The sequence below is a fragment of the Lygodium microphyllum genome, chromosome 4 (assembly GCF_053477565.2).
Source record: "Lygodium microphyllum isolate KBCC chromosome 4, Lygodium_microphyllum_v1.1.10, whole genome shotgun sequence".
In the NCBI taxonomy this organism is placed as follows: domain Eukaryota; kingdom Viridiplantae; phylum Streptophyta; class Polypodiopsida; order Schizaeales; family Lygodiaceae; genus Lygodium; species Lygodium microphyllum.
This window is the reverse complement of record NC_141138.1, coordinates 79,923,517-79,938,202: the sequence shown is the minus strand read 5'-3', so window position 1 is coordinate 79,938,202 and position 14,686 is coordinate 79,923,517. Positions and strand designations below refer to the sequence as shown.

The window sequence follows — 14,686 nt, the reverse complement described above, 5'->3', positions numbered from 1 at the left end:
TTTTCTTCTTCTTCTTCTCTCTCTCTCTCTTCTTCCTCTTCTTCTTCTTCTCCTTCTCTCTCCCTCTTCTTCTCCTTCTTTCTCCTCTCTCTCCCTCTTCTTCTCCTTCTTTCTCTCCTTCCTCTTCTTCTTCTTCTTCTTCTACCTTTCTCTCTCCCTCTTCTTCCTCTTCTTCTTCTTCTCCTTCTCTCTCCCTCTTCTTCTCCTTCTTTCTCCTCTCTCTCCCTCTTCTTCTCCTTCTTTCTCTCCTTCCTCATCATCTTCTTCTTCTCCTTCTCTCTCTCCCTCTTCTTCTCCTTCTTCTTCTCCTTCTCTCTCTCCCTCTTCTTCTTCTTCTTCTTCTTTTCCTCTTCTCCTTCTCTCTCTCCCTTCTTCTTCTTCTTCTCCTCCTTCTCTCTCTCCTTCCTCTCTTCATCTCCTCTCTCTCTCCCTTCTTCTTCTTATTCTCCTCTCTCTCCCTCTTCTTCTTCTTCTTCTTCTTCTTCTTCTTCTCCTTCTTCTCCTTCTTCTTCTCCTTCTTCTCCTTCTTCTTCTTCTTCTTCTTCTTCTTCTTCTCCTTCATGGCTAGAGGGTTGGGGGGGGGGGGGGGGGGTTTGTTTTTGAGCCAGGGGAGGGGGAGGAGGCTGCGCTGTCAAGACGGAGGGAGGGGGTGTCCAGGATGACGAGGGGGGCTGTGCTGCAATCGGAGGGGGGAGATGTTGCTGTCGTAGCAGGGGGGCCGCTGTGTCAAGTCAGAGGGGGGTAAGGGCTTGCTGCCGCCCTAGCAAGGGGCCACCTTATATGGTGGAGGGGGAGGTGGCAAGGGGAGGGGAAGACACGTCGCCACCCCCACTTGGGGGGCTGCATGCTCCCCTCTTATTACTTCTCTTTCTCTCTCTCTCTCTCTCTCTCTCTCTCTCTCTCTCTCTCTCTCTCTCTCTCTCTCTCTCTCTCTCTCTCTCTCTCTCTCTCTCTCTCTCCCCCCGCCATGCACACGGTAGGGGGAGAGAGAGGGAGAGTAAAAAGAAATTTCCTTAAATTTAAAAAAACCTTTAAGGGGGGGTTCTTATGGGGGAAGGCACGGGGGAAGCACCGGGGGGGAGGGGGAATATTACAATGTAGACCCCTGGGCTGTTTATATAGTCCCAACTGGCTAGGGTTAGGGTTTCCCCTTCCCCTCAAGACCATTCACACCTACCTGCCCTTATCCACTCCTGCATAAGGAGGGTTCATATGCCTATACTCTCAACACCCCCCCTCAATGCCATGTGGCATTGGAATACAAAGCATAAGAGAATGCACCCCCTTAATATAATAAATTAATTAAGTAATATTAATGTTAATGTTAATTAGTTAGATGTGATGATTCTAATAGACATCATTAGTTTATTAGTTAATGATTGTAAAAGATATCATCATTTATTAATTAAGTGATGGTTAACTATATTATTTTAGATATTATAATTCATTAGTTAGTTGGCTTATTGATTTAACATATATTTATTAGTATATATAATTAATAGTCTTATTACATGTGTAAGGGATAATAATGTCTAATATGATAGGAATGATATACGTAATATAGTCTAGTACACTAAAGAGCAAACATTAATTTTTAAAAAATTGGAAAAAATGCAAAATTAATGCTAACTTGAACACCAATGCTATTTTGAACACATGAATCTTTTAATGATATGTTATGACTATTTATCTATCTCTACTAGATTTATTACTTATGCTTGCCAATAGTATCTTCACCACATTCACTATTACTCGAAATGATATGTTTGCTCTCTTGAGACATTAGAAAATGCAAAGTGTTAGGTGCCCTATACATCTTGCCCAACTAGATCACTGATGAGCTAGCAGGGGTGCTCGAGTGGTTGGCCAATCTAGTGGCCCTTAACCTGTCCTTCCAATTGGCTCATTGGTGGGATACCAGCTATGCTCACCTCAAATGCAACTCTCTTAATACTCTAAACTTGCACAATAACATATTTGTGCATAGCATACTAGATGAGTTGGGCCTCCTTGAGAGGCCCAAAAAGCTAGATGTGTCCAATAATTGGATTGTTCAAGGCTATCTGGAGTGTGATGTTATATGGGGTGACAAGTAGTCTATTCCAAATCCTTTGATGGGAACAAGGGTGTATTTAGGTACCCTTTGGGTAGCACTTGTCATCAATGTCCTTCTCTCCTTACTCCTCTTTGTCTTGGGGGCAAGGGGTTGTTCATGCTCTATCGTCACTTAAAATCATGGGAAGTCATGCCCTTGTTGAGATATTAGCAATCACACCTAATGTAGCCTCTTTGTATGAGGCAGTTTGGGATGAAGACATGCAGGCTACATGAATTCCATATGCACAGAAAGGGAAAATTGTACCCATCCAACAACTATAAAGCATTGTACTTGACTACCACTTTTGATATATGAATGAATACATGATGACGCTATTCTTTATCAGTTAGTGTCAATCTTGTACTTGTCAGTCCTACACAAGATTGTGTTTATAAGTCCAAGCTTCCATCTTGGAACTTGATTCACTTGTGTAACAGTTGTGGTCTTCAGTCAATGTCATCATGAGTTTAGTCTATGCTTACAAGCCGCCATAGCCATGCTCTAGATCGAGCATATTTTAATAGGGTATTAGAGCTCAGCTGAGCATGGCCCAACTCTCCTTTCACTCCTCTCAGCTCCTTTCCATCTTTGCTTAGCTCAGTTTGAGTATTGGACCCTATCTCCAACTTCATTTGCATTCCTACCTTCAATGAAGCTTCCATGGCAGCCATAGCCAACAGCACCCTGTTAGTTTAAAGCTTTTATATCTCTCTCCATAGGCCAAATCTCTCTAAACTTCATTCTGGAGAACTGTTTCTCTACTTCCAGAGCTCCTCCCTGGCACCTCAATCATTGAGATTGGGCAACTATAGCTTCAGCATTGCCTCTTTTCAGAGTCGTTGCCATAACTGTGTCTGTGGACATCACCTACCTACCTCTGTTGGAGCAGCCTTATCTCATCAACCAGGCCATATCTCTCTGAGCTTTCTTCTTGAGAGTTTTTCTTCAAGTCAAGGCACAACTTATTGGCACAAAAATCAAGGAGATTTATGCACACCATGCTTGGCATTTGCATTTTCCCAAATTTGGGTGCAGTTTTGATAGCGACCACTTTGAAGGCTCAGATCTCTCAACTCGGGCAAAATGAGTACAAACCCTCTTAGGGGGAGTTAACCCCATTAGTGAGGTCCTCCATCTTAAAGGGTTTGAGTAGATTCGACCTATGGAGCTCGTGGGAGCTCATTTACCAGTCGGTCCCTATTTTGACAGGACAACCATAGCCACTTATCTTCAAGCTCATTTTTCCTTCATTTTCTCTCTGTTGCCACTTAAACCAAGCCAAGGCCACTCTAATCTAAATTTTTCAGTACGTATTCAATCATCAAATCAGCAAGGAGGGGAAGCTATGAAGAGTTTTTGAAGATCATCAAGTCAAACTCAAGCAACAAACATCAAATTTCAAACTAGTATCTTTTGATACTTCACTGCCATTGCTTGTGTCTTTTGACACATACAAAGATCAACTCATTGCTGGTTATTCTCAGTTATTTGAAGCTGATTTCCATCATGGGAATGACCAAAATCAAGTCTTTTATGAAGATGCTTCTCATGAAGAGTAACATTACTCTTGTTGCTCAATTCAACTATATGGAAGACTTGTTTATTCCGCTTGCAGGGATGGATGGATTTACTTGTTTTGAAGTGCAATCGATGAATTTATTTGAAGATTTTGAAGACATTTCTGCTGCCTCAAAGACAATGATACCTTTGCTTGAGGGGGACATGGACATAAAGACTGATGCAACTATTGCAAGCAAAGTCAATGAAGAAGCAAATCAAGAGGACCAAAAGAACAAGAACAATAATAAGAAGCATAAAAATCTTTGAAGTGGCAAACAAAGTGAAGTACAAGTACAGGAATCTAGACAAGAAGAACTGCAATGAATCGAAGATCTATGTCAAAAGAAATGCTAAAAACCGCAAGGGCTTCACGGTCCTTGATCCTATTTTTTACTAGCTTTTTTAGCCTTGTAATTTCTAGCCCAAATATCTTTATCATAAGCTTGTAAAACTCCTCATGTAGCCTTGTACTACAGCCTCTATAAGGCCCCTGCTACAGCCTCTAAATGTCCATCATGTTTGTGTTACCCACACTTAGCCTTTTCTGCGACAGCCTCTGGTGTTTTTCCATGTTTATGGTGTGCCCACACTTTCCTGGTGTTACTTTCACTAAAGCCTCTACACACTTTGTACTTTCTGGTTGTGATTGAGGAGGGGTGTTGAGATATTAGCAATCACACCTAATGTAGCCTCTTTGTATGAGACAGTTTGGGATGAAGACATGTAGGCTGCAGGAATCCCATACGCACAAAAAGGAAAAATTGTACCCATCCAACAACTATAAAGCATTGTACTTGACTACTACTTTTGATAGATGAATGAATACATGATGATGCTTTTCTTTATCAGTTAGTGTCAGTCTTGTACTTGTCAGTCCTACACAAGATTGTGTTTATGAGTCCAAGCTTCCATCTTGGAACCTAATTCACTTGTATCACAGTTGTGGTTTTCAGTCAATGTCATCATGAGTGTAGTCTATGCTTACAAGCCACCATAGCCATGCTCTAGATCCCGCGTATTTTAACAACCCTATCTCCTTCTTACTCCTCTTTTTCTTAGGGGCAAGGAGGTAGTCATGCCCTGTTGCCGCTTGAAATCATAGGAGTTGGCCTCTGTACTGGCATCTTTAGCTTCACCATCATCTGCATTTAGCTCAAAATGGTGGAGCACCACTGTGTCACCAAAGGAAAAATACATGAGCTAGAACCTTAGTTGAAAAAAATGTAACCTTACTTGAGAAAAACATAGTTTACATAATCAATAGTTAAATAATTAGTCTACTTTGTTAAAAGTAGCACAATTAGTACTTGGTTTGGACAAACATTTTTTAAGGGCTTAAGTATTAGTGTTGAAGGAGTTTAAGTATTAGTTATGAAAGTTAACAATGGCAATTAATTAATGGGTCTAATTAAACATTTTTATTTTAATAAAGTATTATGCTAGATATATTGCTTTTAATATTATGCTTAATTAATTATGGTGGAATATTTAAAGTCTAATTAAACATTATAGTTTAGCTTAATATTAAATTAGATATATTGATTTAATTATTGTATTTCAATTATGCTATTGTTAGTAGTTTGCTTTGGTTGATGATTTTGGAATATTCTTGCTAGATTTCTACATTTGAAACATACTATCATTCATCTTATGATATACTACATGGAAAGTTTGCAAGCCCTAGGTAAATCTTACAAATGCTATTTGCAAAATAACTATTGGCCAAACTTTTGTTGTAGTAACACCCTTGCCAAGTATTGTTTGGGCTCCACAACCACACATCTAGTTTGATTGTAATTTGTACATAATATGATGTGAGATTCCATATAATGTATAAGTACAATGTTGTGCCATTAATATGAGTATTAAGTATAATGAATACTAAGAAAAGTGGATATAATTATTTACTAGTTTACTTATCCCACTGCTATAAGGTGTATCCCATCATAAGGTATACATATAGTGTCATGTCATTAATGTTAGTTTAAGTAATGCTAAAAAAATTTAAAGTTAATTACATATTACTAACTTAATAATTAATTAGTTAGTGTACAAACTATTGTAGTGTTTTAACTCATAATAATCAGTCGTGTATTTAGGTAATTAAGTATATTTAGTTACTTCGTTTGTATATTGTGCTACAATTACATAGTATATTAATAAAACTAATTCAATATTGTATTTGTACTTAGACTTAATACACTTTTCTCATTTAGTTTTGTCTCATCATTGCAGGGTTCACTTTAGGAAAGGCATTTGCAATTTGGATATGTACAATCTTCGTAAAAGAAGAGGGAATGACATCTTTCCCCATAATTGTAAAACAACAAAGAGACACCTATACTAGCTCTTCAACATGCTACATATATAGCATGCTTATGTGTTTTTATGTGTTACTATTGTGCTTCTGCAAAGTAAAAAGCCAATCCTTAACCAAAAAATTTAGTAAAATGTGAAAACCACCATATCTTAGACTTTGACCAATGAACTTTCTAATTATTGGTTTATCAACATGCTATTTCATGCTATATGACAAGTTTTTGACTGAATCTGATCAGCTTCAAAAACGTATGAGTACTGTTAATCTAATTCATAGAGTAAAATAAACATTTCATTTTACTTACATATGGTTAAAAGTAAATTCAATTTAGCACAATTAATATCATACATAAAAAAGACATATTGAGTTCTCATGGAGGGGTGCTCCTCTCTTTTGAATGTGAGGATGTGCTACCATAGAGAGAGAGCTATAGTGCAAATATTATAAAAGAAGGTTCCCTATGAATAATTAAAAAATGATCGACCATTTGGTCTACTGATCGGTTGCTAGTTGAAAGAGAAGAAGAGAGAGAGAAATGGGCCAAGAGGAGGGACCCTTCTTCAATTCTATGACACTCAATTAGCATACCCAATAGTGAAACCTTCTTCAAACAAGTCAAATGAATGCCATATTCGTACTATTTTAGATGGAATGAGCATACAATAGCAAGTCTCCTTGGAGCCACAAGTCACACTATTATGTAGTTATTCTCCACCCAATTAATAGGATATTCTTGCATTTTCCTCATGATGTGTATCATTATCTACCTTTGGGTAGATAGACGAAGAAGGGGCTCACAAGTCATCATAGAGGCCGATAAAGAGGATTTAAAGAAGAATAAGGTTGGTTACACACCAAGTGAAAGACGACCAAGTCCTGCCTAGAGTGTGGGCATGTACTTCTTGAAATTGGGCATAGACATTGGTGTCATACCTTTACACACCAAATGGACATAGTTTGTAAAAAAAATAAAAAAAATAAACTTATATATTTTTTGATTGGTTACAAATGCAAAAAGTGCACCCTTGTCTACCACTTTACAAAGTGGGCAAAGGAGACTCCCCGTCCAAAAGTGGACGAGGAGTTTACATGTTTTGCAGGTAAACAATAGGTCATATCCTCTCTAGTATGTAAAAGACTATGGACGCCCAATCCTTAAATAAGTATTTTGATTGATTAAAGCTTACAAAGTGGACGTCCGCCATTTGGTGTGTAACTAGCCTAAGATAATGACTTACATACCCATGAAGAAATATTTACAAGAGATTACTAAATATAGTGATGAAATTGTTGTTCGTGATCCCCTTTTCTTCTTAGCTAATTCCTCTCGCGTTGGAAAGGGTCCCCCCCACAATGGCAAGTGCAATTACTAGTACCCACCTCAAATTTTGTAATAAACAAAATCCCAAAACCTAAATCGTGATGCACGTGTCAACCTAGTTGCACTTTCTTTCCTTCTTTTTCTTCTCCTCTTCTCAAGCTTGTGTCTTATACTTTGTTGAACTTTTATGTCCTCAGTAGCTGGCCACCCCGGTCGCTTCTTCACACACACACCACACACACTCTCTCTCTCTCTCTCTCTCTCTCTCTCTCTGTGTCGCACACCATGAGGCCTCATCCCCTCTCCTTCCTTCTCCTTCCTCTTCTCCTCCTGCAATCTCCATTGGTCTCAGGTGATGCCATCAGGCCTGAGCCGTGCTCCCGCACGGAGGCCTCCCCATGCCCCTCCTTCACCACCTACTTCTCCTCCGCCAACCACCGCCTCGCCGACATCGCCCGCCTCTTCTCCCTCCCCTCCTCCTCCTCCCTCTTGGGTCCCAACAACGTCAACCTGTCCCTCCCGGGCCTCTCTGCGCAGTCCGTCGTCCCGGCGTCCCATGCGTACATCATCCCGCAGACGTGCGGCTGCGGCCTTGCAGGCTATCGAGTGGTCACGTCCGTGAATTACACAGTGATCCCGGCCGACACGCTATCCACCATAGCCAGCTCCGACTATGCAGGGCTGGTGACCTACCAGGAGATCGCGGCGGCCAGCAACATCTCCAACCCCAACCAAATCTTCCCCAAGCAGGTGCTCTCCATCCCCATCCCCTGCGCCTGCTTCAGCCGCTCCTACGCCGGCCGCGCAGCCGCCTTCCTGTCGTACCAGGTGCATACCGGCGACACGCTCTCTGACATCGCCACCACCTACAACACTACCACAGCCGACATCGAGACCCTCAATGGCCTCACCAATTCTTCCCTGGAAGCCGCTTCAGTGATCTTTCTTCCCCTTCCAGGTAACTGACTGCCTGCGTCCCGCGTTCCTATACTATAATTAGAATGAAGAAGCCTCTTTCTTAAAATGGAAAGAGCAAGATAAGGACGAGGGGTTCATTTGTCATTTAGAATCAATCCAATTTGGAATTGTGCATTGATTCGGGGATTCCATGGATGATGAGAGAGAATATTATATACCGTGTTGTTGTATAATAGCAACAATAATTATTAATACCGGTCTTAGGAAAGCTGATAAATACATGTGTTCATTGTATCTTACTAATTGTCGTTAGCTGTACAGTTGGAAATCATGCACCAAAGTGTATAATTCATTTTGATGCCGCACTTTGACTTCGTAATTGTCTCCTTTAAATAATGTGTTAGCTAATAGCTAAATAAGTGCAAACTTCGTATTGGATCATGCTTCCATAACATTTGAAAAAGCACACTAAAGGCTTCCCTTGTGTAGGTAGGTAGGTAGACAAGGTGGGAGAAAAAAATCCCAATGGTCATTGAGGCGTTTATAATAAATATATAAAAGTAACTAGATGGATTGTATTGAGTGTACTAACAGGGTCATGGCATTGTGGATTGTGCGTGGGTTGAGTTCAAGAGGTATGTGAGTTTGATCCCTCCATCTCACATCCCTAGACACACAAATCTATTCGCGTCTAATAATATTGAGTGTGAGTAAATCAAAATGTGTATGATTTACATATTTTATCATTACTAGCTTAGTGAGTAGACTAGATTGAGCAAGTTTATAATTTTTTTAAAATATCTAGAATTTCAGCCTCCTCGTTGAACATGCTAGTGGTGATTTCCTTTTCTCATTTTCCACATGAACTTTTTTACTTTAATTGAATCAAATAACAAGTTCATTTTACTTTTCTAATGTGTATTTTTCTCTCTCTCTTTTTCATTTCCATAGTTTGCAAAGCCAATTTCTCAGAGGACGCATTGGATAAGGGCTTGATTGTGGTGGAGGGGAGGTATGAGCTCACAGCCAACAACTGCATGCAGTGCCGGTGCACCAATGGCACGTAAGTATAACCATTAGGAAATCCAAAATAAAGAGAAACTTAAGGACACCAACTCTTATTTAAAGGCTTAAGTTCACCTTCAAAACCTAACATTTCAAACAATCATAGTTATAAACTCCACGAAAAGCTTTTAAATTGGAAGCTCAGGTTGCAACTTGCAAAGCTTCAATTTTCACCTTGTAGGTATAAAAGTGGCAAGACAAAATGAAAGTATCTATACAAAGTTGTATATCCTCAAATTGAAGATTTTTGTTTGTTAAGCATAAGTAGAACATAAGTTGAGCAAAACTTGGCATTGGTAGCTAGCATCAATTCCATTAATCCATTCTACAAGTTTGTGAATAGTCAACGTCGTTAAACAACCTTATTCTAATTGCAAATAAAGGCAAACAAATATAATTATGGAAAGATCCTCACTTTTCTTCTCTCTAATGACACAAAAGGTGAGTTTAACGTACATGTCCATACTAAAAATTAATCCTTGATAATGGAACAATTTACTTCCATGGAAAATCAAGTACTGAAAATTAATACTTAATAATGGTACAATTAGCTTTCAATGGAAAATCAAGTTGATTTCATACCTTCTCATTTGTCCTCACTTGTTAATTGAAAAGTTTGCAACATACTAGGTAAAGTTCATTTCTAGGTAGAGTCACTATCATTTCATTTTCTCCTCACTAACACATTTAGAAAATTGGCATATTGCTTTATGTTGAAACTTGAACAAACTTTCCATCTTTGCATCATTACTTTCATAATAGGTAACTCAACATCATTCCTCGAGATTGTCAATAAGTTTGAAGGCTATGTTTAGATAATTCAAAGCAATTACATCCACAATAATCCATCCCGTTAAAGGGAAAAAAAATCCTACCTATATGCGTTTTATAAATGGACCATGCCATCTTTGCCCCATATACTTTCAAACCAAATGTTCAAAAAAGGCAGAAGTCAAAGGATTGTGTTAAGACTTATTCTAACATCACCTCATTGTTCTTTCCATAGCAATTGCTACTAAACTACCTTTCCATGTTTCACCATAATGTAATATGTTTTTTCTTTTGTTGCTAGGTTGCATTGCTCTTCTACTCCATCTTCATTTGGGACTTCATGTGGGAATTTGACTTGCAAAAGTTCGACTCTTTTAGTGGGTGCCTCAAGTGCTTCTCGAGAGAGCAATGATTGCTCAATTACCTCGTGTGTTTATAAGGGTTATACGAGTACAGGAATTCTTTCAGAGTAAGTTTATTCATTGGAAAAATCCTTTGTAGAGAAGGAAGCTTTTTGGACACTATTCTATAGAAGTTTAGATTCATGCTAATTTTCTTTCTTTTGGAACTTTTAGATTGGAAAGAGAGGTTGACTCTACATGTCCAGGTATATTCACTACAAAAAAGCAAATGTCTGAAAGTTCATATTGGTTGTTCTTACTTGTTTAAACTTTAGTTGAAACATTTTGATTCCTTTAAGACTTCAGCTTTATCTTCCATGTTTCCAAATTCCAAAGTTTCTTGATTTTTTCCTTGCTTAATGACTTTTCATAATACCATTCTTCTTCTTGATTCTTTCCTTGCTTAATGACTTTCCATGGTACCATCCACTTAAACCCTAGTTCTTCCAATATTGGCCTTAAGTTTGTCCCTAGCTTGCATGTCTCTAAACATCTTTTGTGCTCTTTGTCACCTAGTTCCTCTTACGTTTCTCCATGCCAATCCTTGAGGGAGGCCTCCAAAATTTGCATGGAATGCAACTTCCTTTTGCAATAGAGGTTCATTAACTATTGAAAAGATGGTGTTTGTCATATCTTCTTGATTTTCCTCTTTTCTTGTTTCGATTTCCTTAATTGCATCTTCAATGTTTTATTGGTTATATCTACTTTTTTGTTTGCCAACTTTCCCTTTCTACCACTTTGGCAAGTGACTCTTTCAAACCCACATTCTTTACTTCTTAGTTGCAAACCTGTAGATCTAAATACTCCTCCCATGAGATCGGCTCTCGATTTGGCTTGGGTTGTGATGGCGAGCCAAGTAAGAAAGTCTTTAGATTCATCTCATTGTTAGGGCAAGAGCTTAGACCTAGCCTTCAACTGTGTTGCACATGCACCATAGGGGGAGGTGATGATGAAGATTATAAATTGCCTAGACCTACAACATCAACATACCCTTATGGTTGGGAATATGTGAGTTTTGGTGTGGGGAGGAAGGGAAAAAGTGGTATGATTGTTCAATGTGTGTGTGTGTGTGTGTGTGTGTGTGTGTGTGTGTGTGTGAGAGAGAGAGAGAGAGAGTGAGAGAGAGAGAGAGAGAGAGAGAGAGAGAGAGAGAGAGAGAGAGAGAGAGAGAGAGAGAGAGAGAGAGAGAGAGAGTCTAATGTCAATAGAAGGATCATATCTTGCACTGACATGCATGTTTAGAGTTGATTACACACATGTAAACATGTATTATTTTGGTTGCATGAATTGAATCTGTATGTTCTTAAAATATGTGTAGAGTCAAAATACAAAATTTTTAAGATAGTGATATATTAGTGATTTATTGTTATAATAACTTCCTTGAAAACTTTGTTATTACTTTGTAGCACCTCCACCACCGGAATCCCTCTACAATTTTCCACCAGGTCTTGCTGCTTCCCCTATTAACTCCCCTACTATCACAAGCTCTTCAACACCAACGCCACCATCTCCAACCAATAGTAACAATGCTACACCTCCTCCCCCAAGCTCAATAGCCTCTTCTAACAATAACTTTGGCATGGGTCTTCCTTTGTCATTGTTATTATTAATCTTGTGGTCAATTATTTGAAGGTCGTAAATCCTCATCTTGTTTTCCCTTCTACCACAAGCAAGAGTTAAATATTTGTGGTGTGTCATAATTGGCTCTTGTTTTCAAATAGGGTGGGGGAATTGGTATTGATAATGTGCTATTGATGAGACATCATTAGCAAGTGTAAAGTTTTTGGGAGTGTAAAGCTCCATTGATATGAAGACTTGTTTGTTGTACTCTAATGGATTTCAACTTGTCTTAAATTCACTAACTAATAGATCTCTGTGTGCATTATTATTTGAGGTGACCCAATTGTGGACATTAATATGTAAGTTTTTGCAATGTAATGTAATGCATTTACATACACATGGGCATAAAGTTTATGCATGTATATAATCAAGTTTGTAAAAACGTAAGAGATAGCAACTCAACTTGATATTGAAAAGGACTCACTTTAATTGATGATTATTTGATTACAAGAATTATATAGATATTCCTCTTTAAATAAATGCCAACTACACAAGTTTACAAAACTATGCATTTGCATGAACACTCATATAATCATGCTCATGTGCATGCATGACTATCTTGATCAAGGATGATTTTAGTGATTAATATTCATCAATTGACTAAAATTTTATACATTTTCAAATTTGTGTTTGAAAGTTGAGTAGGGTGAGTTATAATTTTAAGATTTTTACATTCACTCACATTCTTTTGGTATAGGAAGATTATGAAGTTGCCTTTTCCACTCATGAGAAGGAAAAGTCTAAGGAAATAGGTTAATGTTACCTTAATGTTACCCAAGTATTAATTAAGTTTAGATCTAGATACATTCACCACATTTCTCATACTTAAGATTTATAAGTTATGATTACTTACTTATATATGTGAGCAAAACTTTCTAACATTTTAAAAGAGCATCACATCAAATATTAACACAAATGTAGCTCTATTGATAAAAGGTGAGAGATAGTTTAATTTTCTTATAGTGAGCATATTCAAAGTAAGAATTAAAATTGGGGTAAAGGCAGATGGTTGAGGTTTGTATAGACAATGTAAGCCAAAGTTGCACTCTAGCTACTCTAGCTAATCAAGATATTTATCCATGGATGTTTCCTCACAAAAAATTAATATTTGGTGATTGTGTATTTTGTGATTTATTTTACTTCGATCATAAGATTTTATTTCGATTAACATGGTTACAAAAAGGTTTAACTCTCTATATTGCTTCATAAAAATATCCACTCAACCAATATTAATGATTTTTGGTAATGCAATCAAAATACATTACGAAGTATGATAATTACATTGCAATCTACTACAAGTCAATAGCATTGGTATAAATCAGTGGCCCTAGTATCTTATTCGCCTAAGCAGACAAGCAATTTCAAGCCCTACCTAATGATTTTGTCAAAATGATTAGATAGATTGATTAAGACCCAAATAGCACCACTAAAGTTTTTCCTATTCCTATGCCCCTAAATTGACAATAAGAGGACCCCTCTAATGTCATTTCAGAATGAAACAAAATCCAAGGGCATCCTTGCTTTAACATGTATTAATGAGGGTTCTTCCTTATTAGGTAAAGTATTTTGCCAAATAGATAGTGCAAGAACTTTCTAACTATCCCAAGTGACACTAGGTAGTACTTTTTGGACATGCATTGACTATGGAGCTTGCAATGACCATCAACGCTTCAATCCACGCTCTAAGAAGTACTACCCATAACTAGAAGGAGTGGAAGTTGCTTAGCCACTTAATGCAAAGGCACATGCCCTATCATTCAATTTGGGAAACCTTAGACCTTCTAAACCATGCCTAGAAACCAACTCCCAATTGTAGATATGCCAAGCTTTCTTTTCATTATTGGTTCACACCAAGTCTTTGAACCATTTCTCTATCTTGCCCCATGATGTTTTGCAAAAACACAATCACTAGCTAGAGAATATCACAAAAAACAATCACTTTACCAAGGAGAGAGAGGGAGAAATATTTCCAATTTGCAATCTTGCTCTCAATCTTCTCTAATAGCCAATTGAACCTTTTCTTGGTAAGATCTACGCCCCATTAGGACCAAAAACACTTCAAAAAATGCAATTTTGTTAATCACGGGATTGAGGAAAGGCCAAAGAGACTTTGCCAAGTGTGCAAGAATATGGTATTCTTGTCTCCTCCTTTTTGGAGATAGTAGAGTCCACTTCATGATTCTCTCCTCTCTTTTAGCCAAAATCTCCAAACTCTAATAGGTTTTGGTAGTCCCGAAGTCCTTATTTACTTATAAAATCTAGCAAAACCAGTTATGATAAAGATGTTGTGAATCTTTTCAGTATTTCTTCTTTGTTCATTCATCTTTTTGCTCATTTGCCTTTCTCAGTGAGCACTTTTCTTTGTGAATTCAATCTAAGTATGGCATCCAAAAGGCGCCCGTCTCGTTTAATAAACTCCTATACTATCCATAGCCAAGGAGAAGACATAAATTGGGAGCCCAAAACCTTTTGCATAAATGATTGGGTGGCCATGTTGCCCTCTTGCAAAGGCTCTCACAAGGTCAAAAGAAGAAAAAGAGAGGATATAAAACATCACTGGAAAGGGCGTATCATTGCTTTCAAAATTACGCATGAAAGGTGGTTAGTCAAAG

The 14,686-nt window shown here is 38.1% G+C and overlaps 1 protein-coding gene across 1 annotated transcript; it reads left to right on the top strand.

The window, feature by feature from the left end:
• Positions 1–7,517: 7,517 nt before the first annotated feature.
• Positions 7,518–12,308, top strand: LOC148037222 (lysM domain-containing GPI-anchored protein LYP6-like). Its single transcript, XM_087677263.1, has 5 exons — positions 7,518–8,257; positions 9,169–9,280; positions 10,355–10,522; positions 10,629–10,660; positions 11,861–12,308. Exons 1-5 carry the CDS (start codon positions 7,585–7,587, stop codon positions 12,082–12,084), a joined length of 1,209 nt encoding a protein of 402 aa, XP_087533389.1. The 5' UTR covers positions 7,518–7,584; the 3' UTR covers positions 12,085–12,308.
• The last annotated feature ends 2,378 nt before the right edge of the window (positions 12,309–14,686 follow it).